This window comes from Abramis brama (assembly GCF_963993115.1).
Source record: "Abramis brama genome assembly, chromosome: 23".
NCBI lineage: Eukaryota > Metazoa > Chordata > Actinopteri > Cypriniformes > Leuciscidae > Abramis > Abramis brama.
This window is the reverse complement of record NC_139985.1, coordinates 18,490,623-18,504,640: the sequence shown is the minus strand read 5'-3', so window position 1 is coordinate 18,504,640 and position 14,018 is coordinate 18,490,623. Positions and strand designations below refer to the sequence as shown.

Sequence of the window (14,018 nt, the reverse complement as noted above, 5' to 3'; positions counted from 1 at the left end):
AAAACATAACATTTTAAATGATGTGCTGTTGACTTCTGCCTTGTTCACATTCTTGCACATGAGGATTCAAAAGAGAACTTTTGTTTTCCTTTTTAATTTCGGTATGATAGAACTGTTGCAATTATTTATTTTGACAACTAATATAGAAAGTTCAACTTTTTGACAAACTCAGAATTGGTTGAATAGTTCATTGATTATAAAAAAACGCATTGAAGGTTGAATAATCTTTGGACTACAGTATTTATTTGCATGTTATCTCATCCATGAAGATGCAACAATGTAGAACAAGCTATTGGAGATTTTGAGAACCAGAACCAAGCTAACTGAGCAAGTTGAACTTTAGCTATAGTGTGTGCCCTTTTATTACTATTTAATTCATTTTAATATGAGGTGGTGGGTAATAAAAAAAAAAAAAAAAAAAAAATTCACTCAGTATGCTGTCGGACCGGGACAAACCTCACCTTCTGCCACTGTCCTGTTTGCTTCGGCTCTCCGAAACATCACCACTCCACCTCCATTCAGCGCTGTACGAGCCGCTGCTGCTCAGCCTAGACGACTCTCTGCATAACCGCCTCTCCACATTGTCCTCAGAGATGGACAAAGGTGATGATGAGTCTGGAAAATTTTAGAATTTCAAATTTATTTTTTTGTTGTTGTTGATAATATTAATAATCAATGTAAGGATTGGTCAAAGCCTATTCTGAGTGTTTCGATGAAGTGAACGGACGTCCATCATCTGGGTTCTTCTGGCTGCCGCTCTGCCACTCTCTCTTCCTGTGAGCCGGACCTGTCAGAACAGAAACAGAAAACTCAGAAGACAAAGACTGTGTTAAATATCCATGAAGCTCCTGGATCGGTGTCTGGGTCGGGTCTGGCAGCGGATCCTGATCACGGTCATCGGAACCGGGTCTCCAAACCTCCTGACCAGCTCTCTGAGAGAAAGCAGCTCTCCTGGATCTGGAGTGGCCTGAGGCTGGAATATTTCACACATCACATAGTATTAATGTTTTAATAATAACCAATACTCAATGTCAGTGGTCAATTACAAATTGTTACTATACATAACTTTAGTTACTCAAATTGAAAAGTTGATTTCTTATGCAAGGAACCAAATACATGTGATAAAAATTTACATCGCACAAGTTTCTACACATTAATTTACTTAATCAATGTACAACAACATACCATAAACAAATAAAAAAAACTAAAGCACTCACCTCCTCTTCCTCCCATGTGAGCAATCGACAGCCTCCTCAAATCTTATGGAATTATTTTTGTGCCTATAATAAAGAACAGAACTTTTCAAGAAACTAATGAAAATATCAATTGAAACGGAATAAAATACCTTTGAAACTGAAAAAGACAGCTTCTGTGACTTCGTTTTTAATATAATGCATGGTTTGCTAACTGTTTTCTCATCTTTTTTTTTTTGAGAAACAATTGATAATAATCCTCTGTCTCTGTTACACTTCCTCACACCTGAAATCACTGATCGAGTGAATCTCCTGAACTCCTCCGATCTACAGTAGATCATTTCTAATCCATTTGTTGTGACATCTGCTCTAACGTGGGCCGTTTCGTTGGATCCCGGGCTAGGCACTGGCTAATCAGATCTCTGCATTCTGCACAAATGTTAATAAGGAGAGAGCTGGTTAGTCATGACCATGTGACTTGGCATCTATGAAAACAGCATCTAAAACGTGATTAATATCATGTAAAATGTTCCTAATCTTTACTTTAAAAGTGAAGTATGTGGTTTCTGCGACACCTAGCGGAATTAGCAAAGGCCCCTTTTGTGCAATCGCGTCGTCCCCAACTTAAACATCACAAACCCAGCTCTTACTTGCTCTTGTGAAGGCATGTTTCAGGTCCAACATATTAGGAATACTTTTAGCTGTGTTGCATTTGTCTTTCTGAAAATGTGTGTTTCTGAATGGGAGCATGATGATGCTGTATGGTATTGAAGCATGCTTTGTAGCGTGTAGCAAGACAATGCTCTGTTCACTTTGACGTGTTCATGACCTGTTTAATCTTTGAAGGTAGCCTATAAATGCAGCGAATTTCGGCTTTCACTTCTGTAACTAAAGCTGAATTTCTAAAAGCGGTGTGTTTATCAGTGTTTTCAATATTATTCACTCACCTCTGGATAAGTTGGAATTCTGAAATGTAACTTTAGCTTCTATGATTTCTGTTTCACTGCAAAAAGGAAGAGATGCGTTCACCATCTGATAAAACATCACTCCTAGAGCCCAGACATTTGCTGGGACGGCGTGGAATCTGGGTTCTGTGAAGACTTCAGGTGGGCAGTGATCCTGTCTTCCTGTAAGTACGACATTTGCACATTGTTGAGCTTTTTTTCTTAAAGCGTCACTACATTCAGGTTTCCACGCTCTCAAAATGCTCACCAACGTATATGTCGCTCTCGTAGCCCTCACTACTGAATAGCTGACCGCAGCCAAAGTCTATCAGCTTGAGGAATAATGAGCTTCTCTTCAACAGGAAATTCTGCGCTTGAATGTCATTATGAAAAACGCCATGCTCGATGCAGTGTTGTACTGCCAGCACAGCCTGTCCCATTAAGTCCCATACTATTGTTTCGCACACTTCAGGATTACGACGAGTGATGAAGTCCAGCAAGCTCTCGCAGGGTTCGGGGAACTCCATGATGAGAGTGAATTTGCGAGGATGTTCAAACCACTCGAATAGTTGTATGACGTAGGGGCTTATGGGTTCTCGTCTCATCATTAGCAGGAGCGCCACTTCTGTAATGAGAGGTTCTGGATGTCCAGGCTAGAGAAAAGCAGTAGACAGAAGGCAAGCTGGGTAAAAACCTGACGAAAACATGTCATTTTTAAACATACTTTTCTTTGATCTTTTTAGATACGTTGAAAAGAACCTCAAAAGAGCTCAAAGTTTTTTCTTTTGTGCCTCTAGACTTATTTGTCAATCACATTTACACCTAGTGCGCCCTGTTTAAGTGTATTAACTACAGCAATCTGCACTTAAACAACTAAATACATATTCAGGTTTTGGCCGACTTACAATATCAAGATAAAGGAAATTGTCAAACTTGCGCATCCGCTTGATGGCAACCTGCCAAAAAAAAAAAAAGAGTTTCAGTAACAGTATTCCAGCACATGACCTTGCGCTAAGTATTAAACCATCTGTAAATGTTTTGAATATGTTTTGATGCACGCAAAACCAAAATGTTTGCACAATTCGGGAAGATTTACCTTTTTGCCATCAAATTTGCGTGTTCCCCTGTACACACTGCCAAACATTCCACATCCAATCATCTGTCCCGCTTTATAGAGAGACTCAAAGGACTCTGAAAAACAAACAGAAAAATATGGGAAATATATACGAGATAAAATATCAGTCCTGGTTGTGTCGATAAAATAATGTTAATATGGGGAAAATAATATGAATATTCTCTGAAAACAAGCCGTAAGATATTTTTAGTGGAAAACAAGACGACAACACTGTTTAAAATAATGTCGGAGAAATAAGGACTGGCGATTTACCATTATTTGGCTCGACGTCGCAGAGATATTGTGCAGCGGATGATGGATCAGGATCAGGTGATGATGGATCAGGATCAGGTGATGATGGATCAGGATCAGGTGATGATGGATCAGGTGATGATGGATCAGGATCAGGCTCTGGCTCCAGATCTGCTGTAGGGAGAAAAGGCTCCACAACATCCACAGCACAACTGTGGCAACAGCAGCAGAAAAAACCCTTCACAGCCGTCCATACCCTGTTGAGGAAACGACCAATTCTTTTCCTCTTCCTTGTAGGTTTTTCTGAAATGAAGAGAAACATCTCTGATGTCAAATTAATGATATCATGACATAACTTACATTTTACTGTTAAATTATTATCTGTAATGTTAAAAATCCAAAGTAATGGAAATATTTCCAAGCTACCCACCTGACTTCTGCTAAATGCCTACATAAATGTCCCAAAATCATATTTCACAATATCAATAGTCCTTTAATTTCACAATTTTTATTAATCACATAAAATAATAATGTAATCCTCTGCACGACGGCCATTTTGACAATTTTGTGAGTATTTGACAATTCAAGTGCAATAAGTCAGAAATATAATTCTACTGGGAATGGAATGCTGTCTGAGAATCGTCTTTCTGTGCGCGTGTTTCTGGTGTGTGTATAAATAAAGTTTTTTAATTAAGTTAAGCAATCGTTATTTCTAAATTTTCCCTGAACGTTCATAACGTCCAGTTTTTTCAATGTTTCAAAAATGTTTTTTCTTGGTTAAAGGAACATTATATTTTATAATTTTGCATTATGGGAATGCTACTTTTGAATGTTCTCTTAATGCTCTGAAAATGTTCCAATTAAAATATATATATATATATATATATATATATATATATATAAAAAATTAAAAATCAGAAAGCAAAATTCAGCTGAGCACCGGTAAATGTGACCGGACATTAACATGCTAAAAACTTGAAGCAGTTTTGCATGGAATAGCAAAATCTCTATCTGTACACATTACACTGCCCAGCCTTATTTCAGTCTCACCTGTTGAGCTCTTGTTCACAGGAGAATTCTCCATGGCACCCTGAGCAGTTCGGCCACTTGAAGTCTCTTTCGGCTCGATAGCAACTTGACCCGGGAGTGGATGGCACCGCCACCACGCTTCCATGCTGTCGGACCGGGACAAACCGCAGCTGCTGCCACTGTCCTGTTTGCTTCGGCTCTCCGAAACATCACCACTCCACCTCCATTCAGCGCTGTACGAGCCGCTGCTGCTCAGCCTAGACGACTCTCTGCATAACAGCCTCTCCACATTGTCCTCAGAGATGGACAAAGATGATGATGAGTCTGGAAAATGTCAGACATCAAAAACTGTTTTTTTCTCTTTTTTTGTAATAATATTTATAATCAATGTAAAAATTGGTCAAAGCCTATTCTGACCTCTGCGAGAGTGTTTCGATGAAGTGGACAGGCGTCCATCATCTGGGCTCTTCTGGCTGCCGCTCTGCCACTCCTTCTTCCTGTGAGCCGGACCTGTCAGAACAGAAACAGACATACTAAATACTATTACTAATATACTATTTCACATAGTTAGTATTAATGGTTTAATAACAACAACCAATACTAAATGTCAGTTGACAAATCGACAATTACAAATTGTTACAATAGATAACTTTAGTTACTCAAATTGAAAAGTTGATTTCATATGCAAGGAATCAAATAAGTTACATGTGATCACTTAGCTGGGAAAATTGGGGGATCAAATTTACCTTGCACAAGTTTCTTCACACTTACTCAATCATTGTACAACAATATTATACCATAACATACATTTACAAATAAAAAACCAAAGCAATCACCTCCTCTTCCCCCCATGTGAGCCATCGATCCTCCAATCTGCAATAAAAACAATACAAAAAACAATACAAAAAGAACAAAATACAACTCTCCTCAGAAATGCAACAACAATAATAAAAATAATAATAAAATAATAAACAAAAAAAAGAAATAAAACGCCAAACTCCTTCTAACGTAAAGAACAATTCAATAAAAGTCTCCACAAAAACAATATGAACTCTTTAAAAAATAAAAATGTGTAAAGGATATATGCGTATATATGCGCCGATCTTCTAGAATAAGTCTCTTCTCCGCTTCAGCTTCACAAGATTTGCATAGAAAATACTTTGCAAAAGTCTCTGAATTGTTCGCCTCGTCTCTCAACCAACTCAGAAAACGATCAGTTCGAGTGTATACAAATGCAGTCAAAATTCAAAACATGCGTCGCGATAGCAAATAAAATTCAAATAATTCATAACCACGCACGTACACCTGAAGTCGCACATCGAATATCAACACATTTATTGAAAAGTAACCAACTTAATATTAAACAGTTATTGTTATTATTATTATTATTATTATTGTTATTATCCGTGGAATTATTCTTGCCCAAAATCTGCATTAGCTATTCAGAATTGAGCAAATTAGCACCGACTTCGCAAGGCACTTACAGTCTGGACTGTAGTTGCTTCTGTCCAAAATGCGTGCAAAAAGGCACAATTAAGGGGGGATACATCGGACATCACCTTAAAGTCTACTCTAGACAAATTAAATTTCCGCATGTAAACATAGAGCCAATCAGATTTCAATATCACTGATGCGTCATCACATCGGTTAGTAGTAGGTGGTGAAGAAAAGAAAATTAAAATTAATATAAAGCCCATTTATGATTTTACTAATCAAGGAGTGGAGGATGACGTTCATCATTTATTTTACAATGATCATTATCTTTCTCAAACAATGTTTAACAGATTATTATGCACTGTAATGTTGGCTAATGAAATGATATTGAGTTCCCAGGGCTGCCAACTCTCACGCATTGAGCGTGAGACTCACGCAATTGACACTTTTCACACGCTCTCACGCCACACATCCATTTTCTCACGCACAGAAAAATTGCGGAGCAAAGAGGTACTTTTAATATTAAACTAATTCTCAGCTCTTGAGAACCGATCAGCTGTTACTCTTTTATTTAAAGATGCAGTACAACTTACCGAAAGTATACATGATATCGACCAATTAGTGTTTTTCAACCACGGAAAGAGGTCAGTATAACAGCAGAAAAACAATTATGTCACATAACGTTACATTTACCTCAGGAAAGCCATTTAATGACCATAGCATGTTAAATGAATAGAAAAAATGGCTCGAGAGGAGATTTTACTGAGCACTATATTACATATTTATTATATTTTTACTTATGTCATTAAATAATTGTTATTATAACAAAAACAGCATTATATTTCATTTAATTTGTTATTTTTAACCTTTAATAATACCAGCAGATTGGGCCCTCTGTTTACAGCATTAGGTGAGATTATTTTTTAAAATAAAATTTAAAATAAACATGTAGGCTATCCAAATTAGTCAATATTGAATCAAAATCGGAATCAAATCACAAGAATGGAATTGAAATCTTGAAATTTTTGTCAAGCAATAATAAAAACTGTATCCTACCAGTCATTGTAACATGTTGTCACTAAACTTCATAAAATTCTATTTAGTTACCAAATGTTTTGACAATCACAATTACACTTATTGTGATGCAATATTTGTTTTGCATTCCGAATGATCATTATCTTTCTCAAACAATGTTTAACAGATTATTATGCACTGTAATGTTGGCTAATGAAATGATATTGAGTTCCTTTGCTCAAATTTAGTCAGTCAATTCATCTTTTTCAACGAGTGATTAGTTCGAGTCGAATCATAGGAGTCGGACTACGCTTTCGGCGCCATAGTTCTCTATACAGGCGACTCTTTCTGATTTGATTCACTATAATCTTTCAAAAGAGTCATTTGTAATGTGAATCGAACTACACTGACCACCACGCTGTTACTGCATTACACCCGCGGAGACAAAATTAAAAATAAGATTTATTTGGTTTTAAGACTCGTGTGGGGAACTCCGAAACGGAAAAGCGTTATAGATAGAGAAGCTGCAAAGAAGTGCATATAGTTCTATATGCATATGGTTCTCATAAATGAACCGAGACTCAGCGTAGGCCTATAAGGTAGCCAACTGCCTCACAGACCTGAGACATATAACGTTAGATAGCTTGAAATGTCTACTCTTTAGCGGAACAATTCAAAACGAAAGAAAACAGACTGCGCTGCTTATGTAATTCGTAAGAAATGTGCATTTCTCTCTGGCGCTGCGAAGATCGCGAGTCGTCAACTTCATCTGTCTAGCCGACAGACACTGACATAACTGTTTTATTAGTAAACAATTAAAATGTCTCCTGCTATATTTGACATATTTGCATGTTCCTTACAAAACACTGACAGTGGGTTTTTTTTTTTGTTTTTTTTTTGAGCAGCTGCTGCGGACAAATTCTTTCGACACACACACACACACACACACACACACACACACACACACACACACACACACACACACACACACACACACACACAATATTACATAACACTCTGCACTTATGTTATAAAAATATAATTTAACATATAAATAACCATTTTTAAATAGCCCACTTAAAGTGTTTATTACAAATAAATGACTAAATGCTAAAAATTAATACATTTTAATGAACAAACATATGCGTTGCATTTACAATTCTGTGAAAACAGCACCCCCACACTGCATGAAAAGAGGTGTATCCAGACCAGTATACTCCTGTATACACTGCTGAAATTCAGAAGAATCCAGGAGTATACTGGCCGGATAGCTCAAATTCCATAGATCTGTATATATCCGTTTACATCCGAAATGATACCAAATCGGATGTATGTTGTGGACGTATACTTCCGTGCTACAGCCATTTGTTGCCATGGCAAGTAATCCCATCAAAGGTTTTTTCAAGAGAACATTTTCACACCTTTGTGCACCTTTTGGCCTTCCCCCCTTCCTCCCATTACCCAGACCACTATTGGAGGACAGGACACATTGAAAACCCAGGAAAGTGATTTGATTGGTTACTTTTAGAACATAGCCCACCCTAGGCCTTATCGCACAGTGATTTGATTGGTTGTAGGCCAGCTATGCAGATATTGCTCAGTATACACTAAACCCCCCTTCCCCCAATTTTAATACATTCAAATCTAATTTTAAAAACACACACAAAGAACAATGAGAAAGTCTGACATTTCTAAACAAAAAAACAGTTGATCTGTAGTTTATTTTCATAAGTGAATTAAGTACAGAAAATTATCAACAATTTAGGAATACAAAATCATTCTAAAAGTTATTACAAAAAAAAATTATTGCAAATTGACACCAAGGTTTATGCACAAAAACAAATTTAGAATTGTGATGAGCCACACCAGGCCGTAACTTCTCAGAAGTGATTGAACAAGTGGTGCAGTCTTTCTCCAAACCATCTGAGGACAAACTTCCCTACTGGGTGTGGGCTGAACCTTTTAGTCTACAGAAGGACCCTGTGATGATAAAGTATCTGCTATGTATGGAGTAGAAAGTAAGAGGATGGATTTTACAGAATAATGCTGAAAAGCAAACGCTGGAGTAAGAAGCCATGAAAGGGTTGTAGATTTTTAATGAGATCAGTTATGACGCCTGTCCCTCCAGCTCCGACGCGGGGGTGTCTGGCTCTTCATCATTGTAGATGTTCTCAGCCTAAACGAGAGAAGTTTATGATATCAGTGCAAAGTCCTAATATCAAATACATAAATAAATGGAAATCTTAAGAATGTACAGTTTTGCTGTACTTACCATCTGCCATACTTGCATAATGTTGTCCTCTGACACAGAACAGATTACCCAGGGTTCATTTGGGTTCCAGGAGAAATCTGAGATCTTAGCTGTGTGCCCACCATGAATGAACTGCCAAAACAAACAAAAGTGGATTATTAGACTGTCAAAACTGGCATGCAAAATTGTACATGCATTGAAATTCTATCAATATTTTCAAGCTTCAATAATGATACACATCATAACAGTAATCCACATGAATCAAGCGGTTTAATCCAAGGCTTCTAAAGAGACAAGATTTTGAATCTAATTTTGATTCTATATGTTATACTTAATCCATTACCATTACAATTATCTCACTTAAATGCTTGCTCACTCAATGTATTTGTGTTTTTACAATGGGGTAATGTTGTTGCGCAATAGCTTACACAGCGCACAAGGAAGCTTGGTTTCAAACTTTAAATTTCATTTACATAAAAATACAAACAGTCAATAATAAAATAAGAAAAAAAGAAACAAAATCACAAACAATAGCACAAATAAATACAATAGAATAAATATACAAATGGAAGAAATAGTGCTTTATGTTTTTCAGGTACTGTAAGTCTAATAGTAGTATTCAGGTAAGAAATACTACAGAAATTGAAGTAATCAAATGTAAAATAACACTGGATATTCTTCATTGTAAAAAATAAATACAGATTAATCCTTACAATTAAAGTTAAAAGTTATTCAGCGAGTGATTTTCTCTTTTCTTTTGTTCATTGATTAACAGGAATATTAGGCTGCTGTCACATTAAGACTGAATGCATGGATCCAATACACCGATACACATCCATTTTCTTCGGTTTACCTTCAATCAAGACACAGCCGACTGCGTTTATGTAAATACTTGCCAAGATGAGCATTTTGACAATTTTCTCAAGCTGTTTAAGAGGCAGCTTTATGTGTGTGCGCTTTGACTGTGACTGTGAAATCTGTGAGTAGTAGTAAAATGATGTGCTATACCCACAATCCCACATTGAAATTCATGCGCTATAACACCAACACTATCAGAGTGCATTGAGACGAGTGAGTAAGAGGAGGCGTGCGTGTGTGTGTGTGTGTGTGTGTCAACTCGCTGTCGGAGAGAACAGAGAGCAATAAAGCGCAGATGGTATCGATGTATTGATACGGCAGAAATTTAATATTGGACCCTATTTAACTTGAGTTAAATTTACCATTTCTGACAACACTACTCAAGATATTAATACTTTTATTCAGAAAGGATGTATTAAATTGATCAAAATTGACAGTAAATACATTTCTTACAAAGATTTCTATTTTAAATAAATGCTTTCTTTTGAACTTTCTATTCATCAGAATGATTCTCTTCATTTAGAATTTCTATTCAGTCAGAATCCTGAAAAAAATGCATCAAGTAAGGGACCGTTCGGTATTTATGGAAGGGGCCACCGGAGGAAAATAGGGGAGGGTCATGTCTTTTTATTCTTTGTTGAGGGGAGGGTCATCCATCTTTTTTTAGTCTAGGGGGAGGGTCACCCAAATTTTATATTCATGAAAACAGCAACATTTCAAAGTGGCTTGTTTGGTGCTATTTTTTTCCATTTTACTCCATGTTGATCTCGCGTTATCAGACCCCCTTCGATATCAGATGGGTCTGACCCAACAAAAATCCAGTTTGGCGCTGTTTGACAGTGCGTGCGCACTAGTTCAGTTGGCGCTTAGAAAAAGTGCATCATGTTAGAACAGAATGCCAAAGAAATGTTTACCCGGCAAAGCTTTAAAGCACGAGCAAATAATGAACTTTTGTTAAGTGCACAGTGTCCTGAACTCTACCGCTGCATTAACATGTGATGTGAATGTACGTCGAGTTTTACAGTTGGGACTGAGGCGCCAGATCTGCAGCTGATAGAATGTGCGCTGTAGGGCGATACTGCATATTTTAGTTTCCATTCTTATTTTGTTTCCACGATGTGTAAGATGTAGGGCTTCCACATCTTTAAATTACTATTAGTATTATTTAAGTTAACTTAAACTACATAGACCTACACCACAAAAACTAGTTGAGGATAAATTCGTTAAAATTGTGTGATTCCAGTGTTATGGTTGTGACATTTGCAGTCAAAACTTAAAATAAAAATTCTCAGAAAATGCATTTAATACCAATATTTTGAAACGTCTGAAAGGAGTCAAGACATTAGAAAAATATCAGTCTACACATGAGTTTTATATTTAATATGAGGGAAATACACATGTGACGTGACACAAAAAATCTTTAACTTTTAGGTGGCAAAATATTTTTTAGTAATTCTATAAATTACACTGTGCAAACCAAAAGATATCCACCGGATAAATAAAGATCGGCCTCCACAGAACATAAAATATTATATTATTTTTATTTTATTTTTCGTGTTCGCATTTATGTGAAAAAAAAACAAAAAAACAATGTTACGGGCATGACAGTTCTCCATTACGGACATGACTGCTCTGAAGCAACTTTAAAAATTTCACAGAAACCTCAAACAGAAAGCACAAAGCCTTTCTTTAAAGTGAATTTCGTTTTTTATTCATTTTATCTTAATTTTAATCAATCTTTCATCTGGATTTAATAAATAAGAAGTAGTCTAAATATAGTAGAAAATAGATAATCATGACACGGAGGCGCGGGCGAGTGAACTGAATCTTGTCTCATAAATAAACCGAAACTCAGCATAAGATAGGCTATGCTACTTGCCTCACAGACCGGAGAAATATATAGAAAGCTTGAAATGTCTACTTTTAATCAGAACAATACATAACGAAAGAAAACAGACTGCTTTCTGCTTATGAAATGTGCATTTCTCATGGCGCGTTCTGAGAAGATCGCGACGCATCGTCAACTTCATCTTTGCAGTAGACACAGAAAACACTTGTTTATTAATAAACAATTAAAATGTCTCCTTGCTATATTTGACATATTAATAATCATTATTTTTGCCGGTTCTTTGTGACAGCTTTTAGATGCTTTGTTGGCTGCGCCAACCACATGTTGAACGAGTCACACCGCATTAGCACCGAAAACATGATTTTTTTCAAATCTAAAATCAAAAATCGTGATACGAACCGAATCGTAGGTTTGGTCTATCGTTACAGCCCTAGTAAGATGAGAAAGCAAGAGTTTATGGTTTAAAAAACAAACAAACAATGGCTATCTGACCATCTTTGCCAAGCGCAAACTAGTACAGAATTAGGCTAATCAATAAATTATCGGGGAGGGTCATGCCTTTTTTCACAATTATTTTGGAGGGTCATAGAAAAAATTATTGCTGGCGAAGGGAGGGTCATGTCTTTTTTGACAACAGATCTCAAAACTCCTCCGGTGGCCCCTTAAATAAATAACGAACAGTCCCTAACACAACTTTTTTTCAATATTGATAAAAATGTATCTTGACCATCAAATCAGCATATTAGAATGATTTTTGAAGGATCATGTAACTCTGCAGACCGGAGTAATGATGATAATTTCAGCTTGGCTATTCAGGAATGAATTGCAGCATTTTATATTAAATAGAAATCTGTTATTTTAAATTGTAATATTCCACAGTATTACTGTCAAAAACTGTATTTTTGATCAAATAAATGCAGCTTTGATGAGCATAAGAGACATTTAAACCCCCAAAAATTTTAAAATATATATTAATTAAATATGTTATTTACACTTGTATTCAACTTTATACTAAAATAGAGTGTGATCAATAGTGTGTGTTTTTTGCTGTGGTATTGAAATAGTTACCAATAATCATATCATTATAGCTCCATCTGTCACAATAAATATTTTCAGCAAATCTATCTCGACTCACCAGCAGCTCAGGTGGCCCGTCCTCGGCGTCCTCCGCAGACTGCTCTTCTCCAATTTTACTAGAGGACATAAATGTAACAAAGCAATCAATATAAGATAAAAGCATTTGTGGATCCAAATACAGTTAGCACAAATGAACGGTTCAAATTAAACCAGGAATGAGCATCAAGAAAGAAAAAAAGTATATTTTCAGGATCAATTATAAAAGAGTAGTAATGCCATACCTCAGGTCCCAAACATTGAGGCGTCTGTCTGTGCCACTGGAGGCCAGGATGGTCTCGTTATGAGGAGACCACTGGACCTGTCAAGAGAATCAGCATTATTATTATCATTATCATCATCACTACACTATTGCTAACGGATTGCATGTTGTTATATTGTAACAGAATCTTGAGTTACCTGGAAGATTTCATCCTTATGTGACTCAAAAGAGTGAAGCTTCAACTTCAGGTTGCGCAGATCCCACAATGCAACAGTCTACAGCCATAAACAAACAGTGAGCATGTCATTTTTTTTCTAAATCATGCACAATATTAAATAGACTATACTTTAAAAGCTTATGCATTAGGCTGTATGCATACATCAAAACTGATGTGTACTTTGGGCTTAAACAGATAGTTCACACAAAAATGATAATTCTGTTATTAATTACTCACCCTCATGTTGTTCCAAACCCGTAAGGCTTCCGTTCATCTTCAAAGCACAAAATATATTTTTGATAAAATCTGAAAGATTTGTCTGCACAACTACCACTTTGATGTTTCAAAAAGTTTATAAAAAAGATTGTAAACCAATCCATATGAATCGAGCGGTTTAGTCCAATTTTTTTTAAGAGACTCGATCGCTTTATATGATAAACAGATTTAATTTAGGCTTTAATTCATATATAAACATTGATCAGCAAACACAAACAGAAGCTCAACCGAACTTGACATGCGAGAATGAA

General features: G+C 36.3%; 1 protein-coding gene across 3 annotated transcripts; it reads right to left on the bottom strand.

Annotated features, from left to right (window-relative positions):
• Positions 1 to 33: 33 nt before the first annotated feature.
• Positions 34 to 5,629, bottom strand: LOC311073932 (uncharacterized protein). Of its 3 annotated transcripts, XR_014604229.1 has the most exons (11): positions 4,950 to 5,629; positions 4,554 to 4,856; positions 3,525 to 3,806; positions 3,234 to 3,328; positions 3,043 to 3,093; positions 2,406 to 2,790; positions 2,141 to 2,320; positions 1,480 to 1,622; positions 1,218 to 1,280; positions 728 to 973; positions 34 to 615 (listed from the first exon to the last, which is right to left on the bottom strand). XR_014604229.1 is itself a non-coding variant. In XM_084100049.1 (9 exons), the coding sequence occupies exons 1-8, from the start codon at positions 5,062 to 5,064 to the stop codon at positions 1,261 to 1,263; spliced, it is 1,431 nt and encodes a 476-aa protein (XP_083956175.1). In that variant the 5' UTR covers positions 5,065 to 5,629; the 3' UTR covers positions 34 to 973; positions 1,218 to 1,260. The 3 variants fall into 3 exon arrangements, 1 of the variants encoding a protein (XP_083956175.1); XR_014604228.1 differs by having other exon boundaries at positions 34 to 973; XM_084100049.1 differs by lacking the exon at positions 1,480 to 1,622 and having other exon boundaries at positions 34 to 973.
• Between the last annotated feature and the right edge of the window lie 8,389 nt (positions 5,630 to 14,018).

Bases quoted from the DNA above. Each gene is read 5' to 3' on its own strand.
- LOC311073932 (XM_084100049.1), bottom strand. From the start codon at position 5,064: ATGTCTGTTTCTGTTCTGACAGGTCCGGCTCACAGGAAGAAGGAGTGG. The intron at 3,807-4,553 runs GTGAGACTGAAA...TCTTCATTTCAG, and splicing joins TGTGAACAAGAGCTCAACAG to AAAAACCTACAAGGAAGAGG. The intron at 1,281-2,140 runs GTGAGTGAATAA...TCTTTATTATAG, and splicing joins GAATTCCAACTTATCCAGAG to GCACAAAAATAATTCCATAA.